General features: G+C 40.0%; 1 protein-coding gene across 1 annotated transcript; it reads right to left on the bottom strand.

The window, feature by feature from the left end:
- Positions 1–9696: 9696 nt before the first annotated feature.
- LOC115465097 (trace amine-associated receptor 4-like) lies at positions 9697–10865 on the bottom strand. Its single transcript, XM_030195503.1, has one exon. The coding sequence runs from the start codon at positions 10863–10865 to the stop codon at positions 9834–9836; it is 1032 nt and encodes a 343-aa protein (XP_030051363.1). The 3' UTR covers positions 9697–9833.
- Between the last annotated feature and the right edge of the window lie 573 nt (positions 10866–11438).

Here is an 11438-nt window from a genome sequence, read left to right as displayed (position 1 = left end):
GCACTAAATAACCAGATGACCACTGGAGGGAATCACGGATGACCTCCCCTTATTCCCCCAGTGGTCACTAACCTCCTCCCAACCCCACAAAATGTGATGAAAAACATTACATGCCAGCCTCAGATGTTATACTCAGGTCCATTAGAACAGCATGCATGTCCCTGGAGTAGTCTAGTGGTGGGTGCATTGCACTGCAGACAGGTGGACCCAGGCTCCTACCTCCCCTACCTGTTACACTTGTGGAGGAAACTGTGAGCCCTCCAAAACTCACCAGAAACCCACTGTACCCACATATAGGTCCCCCCTTCACCCGTAAGGGCTATGGTAGTGGTGCACAGTTGGGGGTAGAGGGGTTTTGGGGGCTCAGGAGAAAAGGTAAGGAAGCAATGGTCAGATGTGTACCTAGGAGCATTTTATGAAGTCCACTACAGTGCCCTGTAGGTGCCCTATTGCTTTCCTGGGATGTCAGGGGGACCAGTGTATTAAAAATGCTGGCTCCTCCTACATCCCAATGGCTTGATTTTGTGCGTTTTGCCCTTGACCAAAAATTAAAATGTCCAAATCACAAAACTTTATATTTTCAAAAACAAAAGATAGACGTTTTTCTTTTTTGAAAATTACCTTCTTTACTATTCAGATTTTGGACGTTTTTTGCAAAATATCCAAAGTCGGACTTAGACGTCATATCGAAAATGCCCCTCCACATCTCCTACCTGCTAGTCTTCCCACACCAGCTCTGAAGCCTTAAGCTTGAGACATACCACTTCCCTGATCCTCGGCTCAGGTACTGTGCATTCACCTTACAATGGAGATCTCTTCCCCCAGGTTCTCTTCTCTGGAGACCTCTTGCTTCAGGGACTCCCTTCTCTCTCTCTCACTCACTCTCCTGAAGACCGCTATATCAGGGCCTCCCTGCCCTTTTCAGCCAGAGAGCTTTTGACTCCAGTCTGGTCTGAGCCTGTCCCTCTGACTCAACCTCAGCAGAATAGCGCCACCTGTAGTAAGGTGACTAAGCTGCACCAATATGGAAAACCTGGCTTCTGTCACACACTCCCTCACATGCTATTAGAAGTGGCTGGTTTACTGTTCGTCTCAAGTTAATAGAGCTGATGTTGTTTCTGAATAGCTTTCATGTCATGTTTCCTAAACTTTTTTTTTTATAATAAAAAGGAGAGGAAATGTAGAGAGAGAGAGGTCTAAAGTCTGCTAAGTACGAGGTGTATCCACTAATTAAAATAAGACTATTTCCACGTGTGGCTATGCATAGGGAGCATGAGAAAAAAGGAACCAAAGGTTTCTACATTATTTTGTATTGGGGGATAGAGAGGGAACAAATAAGCAAGAGACACCTTCCTAACCATTGGTTGGAACCTATCTACATTCTTTTTGAAATAATAAATATAATTGTTTGTTACTCATTCAGCCTCATTTGGTTGCCATTCAGTTCTTACATTTTCACATATTTCATTTCTACTGTATCACACATCCTTCTCCTTTATTTTCTTTTTACATTTCATTGATGTCCTGTCCTCCATCTTCCCCACTTCTGACCTCTCCAGTTGCCCCCTTCGATTATTTTCCTTTGTTCTCCTCCCAAAATCCTTTTCTTTCCCTTTCCCAGACATCTCTTCTAATCCCTCTCCTTTCCTGTCTCCAACCTTTTTTCTCATCTTTATTCTCTAAATCTAATCACAGAGGCAACAATTAAATGCTTTTAACATTTTATTGTGCAAACTTCCCATCAATGGCATACTGCTATTTTTTTTCATTATCATTTTTAAGTGCATCTGAAATTAAAGATGTATTAAATTACCTGTATCTTGAAAGCATAACCTTTCTGAGTCATTTTGCAGTATGGAGAAGCTTCATTCTGTATAGAGATAGTGACATCTTGTGATCAGTGCTAAAAATATAATGACTGATTATTATTCAATTAACCATCATGGTAACTGGGAAAAAGACATGAAAAAGTATTGTAGAAAAAATAAGGACTTGAAGTATGATCCAGGTTGCCAAATCATTCCTGTTATGGCATCTTATTCAGTCATTAGGCGTAAAACTACTTTGTCTTATGGAAACCTGGCTAAGGACTGGTGAGGAGTTTCACTTATATAAATGTTTACCTCCAGGTTTCGAGATCTTTAACGTGTCAAGAACGTCTAAAGCAGGGGGTTGGTTAGCAATTATTTATTCAACCGGCTTATCAGTTACTAAAATTTCCTCTCATTTTGCCTACCCTGAAGTGCTGGTCTTACAAATTTCAGGTTCTTTTCCTCTTTTTTTAAATACTATTCAATTGTCCACCATCTCTGACTGCAGCTCAGAGGGATTAATATTTTCAGGCAATTGCCGAGGCTATAATATTATTTCCAAATTGTCTAATCTTTGGGGATTTTAACATCCATGTTGATTGCTCACATCATTCTTGTGTGTCCTCATTTATTTAATTGTTAAATCTTATACAATGGGTGAGCTTTCCTAAACATTCAGCAGGGCATACATTAGACCTAGTTCTTATGCCTCAAAATTCTTTGATCTCTCCTACTAATTTCTCTTTGATGGTGCTTTCCTGGTCTGATCATTAAGCAATATATTTTCAGTTTTCTCTTTTTTTGCCCTCCTTGTACTGTGAATCCTGGGTATTGAGCTAGGATGCTTTCTACCATTGATCCTACTGTTTACCTACTCTTATTTTCCCTTCCAATTAATTTTGAAACCCAATCACTTGACTAGTTCTTTTCATGCTACTCTGTCTGTTATGCTTGACCAATTAGCTCCTGTTTGTTTCTCCCAAAACACTACAGCAAAAAAAGGGCCATTCTTGGTACCATCCTGGGTTACACCTATTAAGAAGGCAATATTGTGCAGAAAGGAGATGAAGAAAGTTGAATAGTTTAGTAGATCTACAGGAGTGTAAAAGAATCCACCAAGATTATATTTTCCAGTTGAAAAAGGCAAAACACCAATATTTTACAAATAGATTAAAGAACACAACTAATATTTCTAAATATTTTCCCTTTTTTTTGCCAAACTTCAAACCTCGGATTGATGTTACAAATGTGAAACCATCTCCCCAAGTTTTATCTCAACTCTTTTTGTCAAAAATCTCTGACTTACAGAAACCTTTCCCTCCTTTTCCAACACAGTCTATTCTACGTGCTAACGAACTCAGAAATAGCTAATTCATTTCAAGAATTAGCTATTTCATCAACAAGTTTGTCAACATGGTCAACTTTTCGATTACAAACTATTGAGTCATTAAAGAAAACTCTTTCTACTTTACAAACAACCTACTGTGCATTGGATCCCTTTCAACATCATGGTTGAAGGTTGCAAAGTTTATTAGTGGTTATAAACCATAGTCTTATTAGTGGTCATGTACCTGATCTTTGGAAAACTGCTTTGGTTCATCCAGTCTTAAAGAAATCATCATCAGATCCTGCAATACTGGCTCATTATCACCCGGTTTCAAATTTATTTTTTTTTATCAAACATTCTGGAAAAGATTGTTTTTTTCACAACTTACCTCGTTCACCGAAAAGACAATAGCTCTTCATCCTAGGCAGTCTGGATTTAGAGTTCATTAAAGTGCTGAGACAGTTCTTAAAGTTCTGTTCAGCAAAATTTACTCACATTTAGATAAACACAGTATAGTTCTGGTAATTTCATTGAATTTATCAGCCACCTTTGATTCAGTATAACCAGCTTCATTGTTTTTGCAATTGTCTTCATTAGGTATCTCTGGTTTTCATCATTTTATCAAATCAAACTTTCTTTACAGTCTACCTCAGAAATGCAATCTCTTCATTGTGGAGTTCCCCAGGCATCTATCATTTCCCCACTTCTGTTTAAGCTATTTCTGAGCCCACTGGCTGCCCTTATAAAATCAAGAGGTATATCTACACATTTTTATACAGGTGAGATACTGCTGATCTATCCAGCAGACCCTTTCTCTCCATCTATTGGTCCCCTTCAAGCATGTTTGGATGCTGTTGCAGACTGGCTATTTGAACACAGATTAGTGTTAAAGAAAAAAACAGTCGTATCATAGATCATTGGTCATCTTTCAAAGCCATCCATTACTATCACTTTTTTGGGAAATGTTATGACACTGGTTGATTCTTTTAAATATCTGGGGGTTTGGTGGATTCGAGCTTCTCATTTGTTCTGCAAATATCACAGTTATGTAAGAGCTGTTTTTCACTTTGCGTCAATTGCGTTCGGTATGGCACCTTTTAATCGAGACATATTTCACAGTATCATTCTGTCTTTGCTTATCACCAAACTTGATTATTGTAATATCATTTATTCAGGTTTGCCACTTTCACAGATAAAGACATTGCAATTGATTCAAAATATTGCAATAAAGTTACTATATCATGCTAAAAAGTCTGCTCATGTTATTCCTGTGTTCAAAGAAAAGCATTGGTTGCCTATAAAATGAAGGATCACCTACAAATTATTATTACTCACTTTTAAGGCATTTAAAATGGGAGAACCTGATTATTTGGCCTCTTAAAAATCCATATTCCCCGGCTACAGTTTTAAGTTGGTTACTTAGGGGCCCCGTTACATACGCACCTATGCATTTCCAATGCACATCAAATTGGCACTACTGCCCAACTAGTGTGTGCCCGGGGGGGGGGGGGGGGGTGGTAAAATCCCATTTTTGGTGTGCACCCAAAACACACGGTAGAAAATATTTTATATTTTCTACTGTGGGGCCCTTACCCAGCGGTAATCAGCAGTTGTCGTGCGCTGCACGCTTTCTGCCCGGTTAGCGCATAAGACCTTACCACTAAGTCAATAGGTGGCATTAAGGTCTCAGGCTGAAAATGGATGTAGTGGTTTTCATTTTGCCACATTCCATTTTCTGGCACATAAAAAAAATCCCCTTTTTTCCAGGTGCGCTCAGGAAATGGACCAGCGCATGTCCAAAACATGCGCCTACACCAGTGCAGGCCACTTTTGGGTGCACCTTAATAAAATGGCCCCATACTGCACATGTATTAATGTGCTTCTTGAAGTTATTGCAATTTGTGTTATAGTCTGCGCATTATTATGTTTTATTCACTTAGAGGGGCATAATCGAAAGGGACGTCCTCGTTTCGATTTGGACATCCTCGCAAAACGTCCCCATCCAGGGGCGGGGAAACCTATAATTTTGAAACAAGATGGATGTCCATCTTTCATTTCGATAATATGGTCAGGGACGTCCAAATCCTGAAATTTGGTCGTCCTTAGAGTTGATCGTCCCTAGACTTGGTCGTTTCTGATTTTTGGCGATAATGGAAACCATGGACGTCCATCTCAGAAACGACCAAATGTAAGCCATTTGGTTGTGGGAGGAGCTAGTATTTGTAGTGCACTGGTCCCCCTGACATGCCAGGACACCAACCGGGCACCCTAGGGGGCATTGCAGTAGACTTCAGAAAAAGCTCCCAGGTACGTAGCTCCCTTACCTTGTGTGCTGAGCCCCCCCCCAAAACCCCCTCCCCACAACTGTACACCACTACCATAGCCCTTAGGGATGAAGGGGGGCACCTAGATGTGGGTACAGTGGGTTTGTGGTGGGTTTTGTAGGGCTCACATTCACCACCACAAGTATAACAGGTGGGGGTGGGCCTGGATCCGCCTGCCTGAAGTGCACTGCAGTACCCACTAAAACTGCTCCAGGGACCTGCATACTGCTGTCATGGAGCTGGGTATGATATTTGAGGCTGGCATAGAGGCTGGAAAAAATATTTTTAAAACTTTTTAGGGTGGGAGGGGGTTAGTGACCACTGGGGGAGTAAGGGGAGGTCATCCCCAATTCCCTCCGGTGGTCATCTGGTCATTTAGGGCACATTTTTGTGGCTTGGTCATAAGAAAAAAAGGACCAAGTAAAGTCGGCCAAGAGTTCGTCATGGACGCCCTTCTTTTTTCCATTATCAGCCGAGGACGCCCATGTGTTAAGCACGCTCCAGTCCTGCCTTCACTATGCCTCCAACATGCCCCCATGAACTTTGGTCGTCCCCACGATGGAAAGCAGTTGAGGATGCCCAAAATCGGCTTTCGATTATGCCGATGTGGGCGACCCTGGGAGGATGACCATCTCCTGATTTATGTCGAAAGATGGGCACCCTTCTCTTTCGAAAATAAGCCTGATAGTCAGATTTGCAGGATTACCACAATGAATATGCATGAGATAGATTTGCATATAGTTGAGAGATTGCCCTAGAGTTCAATTCTTTTTCTAATCTTATTTGAGTTCATTTGGAACCAAGTTATAAGAATTGAGTATTTACTTTACTCACAGTATACATCAGACAGACACATACAGACATGCACAGGATAGAAATAATTCCATAAGACATTCTCCATATGCTTTCCTCACTAAACATATGTCTCCCTAATTGCTGCCACATCATTATCCCTGATGGGTAATTCAGATATGAATTTCATTTCCTTTGTTGTAAATTCTTCTATGAAACCTATTGACCGAACCATATATCTTTCTTAATGGTACTACCAATTGTGGTCATGGGACAGTGGCAACTTGTTGTTAAACTGTAAAATCTAGCCTTTGGAATCTGATAATAGTAATATCTGTGAATTGATATATTATTACACACTCACATACAGTCACTCACACACATACACACACACCTTGTTTGGGCATTAGTTGTTTATCCTTTTTTTTCCCAGAAAAAACAGATTTTTGCTTAGTAACTGCAAGAATTTTGTGCAGCCTTGTCCTTTCACAGAGAAGCTTGGAGGTCTAACAGATAACCCTGCCCTCTTTTGGAAGATCGCTGTGTGAATGTGCAAATCTTTGCATGGCCATGGGACTATGTTAAACAAATCCATCAAAGTTATTATATAATCGTCTCAATCCTGCCCTTATTACAAATGCTTTCCTAGGGGTGACCTGGTTGCTGAACTAATTTTCAAGCATTCGGAGTTGATGTTGTCACCTGGAGTGGCTCATAGTAAATTATAGAGACATAAGGAGCAAAATGTTCTTTATTCACTGTTAGTATAGGACTTGACACGGTACCGTGTTTCAGCAAAAGTGCCTGCCTCAGAAGTCTGCATATTGTAGTAGCTCGATCATAAATGACAAAGTTGTACAAAGGGAACAAACAGGATCGAGTCTTTAAAAAGACTGGCAATTCCAGAGAAGGAGATGTCAGTAAAAACTGTGAATCAGTTCATAAATCCTAAAGCACCAACTACCACTGAATAAAGAACATTTTGTTCCTTACATCTCCTTGGTTCTTTTGAAGAAGTCTTGTTGATCATGCTACTCCTCTGTCTCAGCTTCGCTTCACCTGTAGCAGATCAAGTTTCTCCACCTTGGTGGTTGACCCCTGTCATAGTAAATTATAAGAGATAATGACCAAGAGTCTATCCAGCCTCCTAGTTGTCATCCATGTGACTCCTGGGGTTATACTGGATGTTCTTTTTCACTCATCAGTGAATGAGATAAGAAAGTTCTGGAAATACTTTTAGAGAACTCATGCTGAAGTGAGCTTTCATTCTCCAAGTTAATATATAATCACCTGATTCATTCCTGCAGTTCAGTTAATATACCATGCTGTACTATATAAAAAAAGAATAGTTTATTTATAACAATGTTTCCATGCCCGGTCAATGAATGCTAGAATAAAAAAAAATAACTAGAAATCAATACATCTTATAGCAAATAAGTATGAATGTTCATTCATTTTCAGGTTCAAGTTCCTTTAAATGAACCAATTGGTTTCATGGTGCATTCATTTTAAAGTATATAACAAAAGAGAGGGAACGAAGTACAAACTAAAGTCCAAACAAAAAAAACAGCACCACAGGCCTTTAAAAATGGAACACAGTTCTTTAATGAATGAGCCTTGACAAAAAGACCCGACACGGGCCGTGTTTCGGTGACTATCCATTTGGATACAGAAAGTGAAAGTGCCTTGGTGCTTTGTAGCTTTTACTATATGAGACGTGGGGACCCCTGACGCAGGTGCTAGTCACCGAAACACGGCCCGTGTCGGGTCTTTTTGTCAAGGCTCATTCATTAAAGAACTGTGTTCCATTTTTAAAGGCCCGTGGTGCTGTTTTTTTTTGTTTGGCATTCATTTTAAAGACCATTGTGTGTGTGTGAGAGAGAGAGAGAGAGAGAGAGAGAGAGAGAGGATGGACTGGGGAAGAAGTGAAGGCAAGTCTAAAATTTATCCAGATAGTGGAGATTTTCAGCTGTTGTCTGGTAAGTTATCCATTTAGTTTGGGACTGCCAACTAGCACAGCACTACACACACAGTTAATGCTGCTACCTGAGTGAATGGATGACAGTGTTGAATGTACGGATTTAAGTTAACTATAGTACTGGCATTAATTTTAATGTATCTTAGTGATCATGCCAGATGAATATTGACCCCTTAGGTGGGGCCAGTTTGAGCAGTGGATCTTGTGGCTCATACTGTAAGACTGGCCCTGCTCACAGGAAGGTGATGGTATATTAAGCACTGTCTGTTGCTCCTGCCAACCATGTGGAAAGTGAATGCAACTTATGCAAGCAAATGTCTGTGCTGCTGCTGTCTCCAAGCTAGCTGGTTCATTATGCAAAGTCACCCCAAGCTGCTGCCCTGTACAACTACACATTTTGCATAGTAGTTTGTGCTGGCCCTGGAAAACATGGAAGATCAGTGGTAGTAAAGTTGTGAAAGCTGTTTTTCCAAAATAGCTATTTCCATAGGCACCAACATTGGGGGTGCCAAAGACAATACACATTACTCTTCCCTGGATATAGATGAAGGGACTGGCTTAATATTGGGGGTGTTCAGCACCCACAGAACTGGCTCCTATGGCTATCTCCTTAAGGTTTTACAGTACACTTATAAGCATTCTAAATGTAATTCAGTCCTAATTGGGGCAAATTAAAAGTGCAAAGTTAGAAGCTTTTTCCTCCTCATTCTACTCATTCTATAAATGGTGCTCAAAGTTGCATGCGCAAATTTGAGCGTGCGCCCAATATTTGCGCGCAGTTTATTGCGTAATGAGCCAATTAGTGTAAATAATTGGGTGCTAACAATTAATTATTGGTGTTAATTGGCAACAATTCGAACTTACGCATTCATCTTTCTAGGCACCATTCTATAAAGATGCGCACATAAATTTGAGTTGGGTATCACTGGCTCAAGTGCTTCGATGGTTTACTGAGTTTTTGACAAACGGAATAATTAGATGAAATTTATGATTCATGAATAATGTGATTTGGAGTCCCCTAGAGCAGTGTTTCTCAACTCTTTCCTGAAGGCTCACCTAAAGCACTTAGCCTCCCAAAGTTCCATAGAAACCTATGGAACTTAGCCTCCCAAAGTGCTTTGAAAATAAGCCTGCTAGCCAGTCAGATTTGCAGGATTACCACAATGAATATGAATGAGATAGATTTGCATATGGTCGAGATTCTAGGTTTTCAACTGTATTTCAATCATATTCATTGTGGTAATCCTGGAAACCCAACTGGCAAATAAAAAGGGGACCTAGCATGGGTGGATCAGGAATTTGGGGGATCCACGCCTAACTTAGGCATAAGGATTTACACCAGGTCTCAGTTCATGTAAATCCTCACGTCCAACACTGGGCACAGATCCCAGCACTAAGCGCTATTCTACAAACAGCGCCCAAGCAGGTGCACTATTTATAGAATAGCGCTCAGCTCTCATTGGTTTCAGCACCCAAATTTGGGCACCATTTACTGAATCTAGTTACTTTTGTGTTGCCGAATGTAAATTTGGAAGAAGCCATGAGTTACAGTCAACTATTTCTACTATCAGTTTCTTAGAACAACAAAACACAATTGATTCTTAAGTCTTTGCAAAAACGTTCAAAGTGGAAGAGTCTGGTGAAAAAATCATTCCAGTCAATATTATTTTAAATGCTTTGCGAAACCAAGGATAAAACAAGCCGTAGATGATAGGGTTGAACGTAGAATTGAAGTATCCCAACCATAAGAAGGCATTATAAAGATCTTCAGGAGTAGAGAAATTTATAAAAGGATCTGTTATAGTAAGGACAAAGAATGGTAGCCAGCACAGTATGAACACCCCCATTACAATACTCAATGTCTTGGCAGCTTTGCTTTCTTTTTTCACTGAAATCTTTTTTGTCTCAGATAGGGAAGCAGCTGGAACCCTATCTGTTTTTCTGGCTTGTTTTTTTGCCACAGTAAATATGTGCACATAAATACCTACCATCACAGTACCTGGGATGAAGAAGGCTATTAATGAAGCCAGCACGCCCCATGTTTTATTAAATATGAGTGAACAAAAACCAATACAGGAAATGGAAGCCACAAAATCCTGAATCCCATCTGTATTTAATTCTGATAAAACGAGGCCAAAAGCAAAGAAACATGGAACTGACCAGCTAATGAATAAAAACACCACAATTACGGGGATGGTTATTTTTGAGATGTAGTGAAGTGGTTGGCACACTGCATAGTACCGGTCAACAGAAATAAAGCAGAGGTGAAAAATTGAGGTCGTACAGAGCATGATGTCACTGCAAGTGTGGAATGTACAGAACCAGTCTCCAAAATACCAACAGGAATCAATGGATCTCACCATACTGTAGGGCATCACCAGAAAACCGAGAAGAAAATCAGTAGTAGCCAATGAGAGAAGTAAGAAGTTAGTTGGAGAGTGGAGCTGTTTGAAATGGGAGATTGAAATGATCACAACCAAGTTTCCCCCCATTGTGAGTATGATAGCTCCCAACATAATCATATACAATGCCGAAAGACTGGCTAGAGATCTGATTTTCTTAGGACAGGCACCGCTCACAAAGTCAAAGCAATACTGCAAGTTCTGTGGATTCCACATATTGGAAGAATTCATGATTCAGTGCTATCTGTTGCGTCAGGTTCCAAAGCGTAGTGTGTTATCACAGGGTTATAAATATTCCTGCAAAACAAAAAAAAGGGAGCATGTTTTAGTCACAATGGTCTATTCAAACCATTACAAAGGTTTGTATAACACTTAATCAGGTTTTATTTGTTGGTTGTGATTCCCCTTGAGTGTACAATTTATTTTATTTTTTGAACCTTAAAGGCACATGACTCATTGCCTAGTGGTTAGAGCAGCAGACCAAGAACCAGAGAAACCAGAGTTCAAATCCTTCTTCTCCAACTGACACTCCCTGTGACCCTGGACAAATCAGTTCATCGTCTATAGTTTTAACTGCAACTTTAATTTTAAACTCACTTGGATATAAAAATAAATATAATATTTGAACTGCAACTTGCCTTGAGCACAGTTTTAGAAGAGATTAGTGATTAAACCTAAAGTCCAAATCCATCCAACTACTACTCCCACACCAGTTGATTTTTAATTTATTTTCATAAAGGCATAACTCTGGACCTCAAATTTTATGGAAACATAATTAATGCAAAGAAATTTCATTCATTTACT

The sequence above is a fragment of the Microcaecilia unicolor genome, chromosome 3 (genome assembly GCF_901765095.1).
Source record: "Microcaecilia unicolor chromosome 3, aMicUni1.1, whole genome shotgun sequence".
In the NCBI taxonomy this organism is placed as follows: Eukaryota; Metazoa; Chordata; class Amphibia; order Gymnophiona; family Siphonopidae; genus Microcaecilia; species Microcaecilia unicolor.
This window is presented reverse-complemented; position numbering and strand designations above follow the sequence as displayed.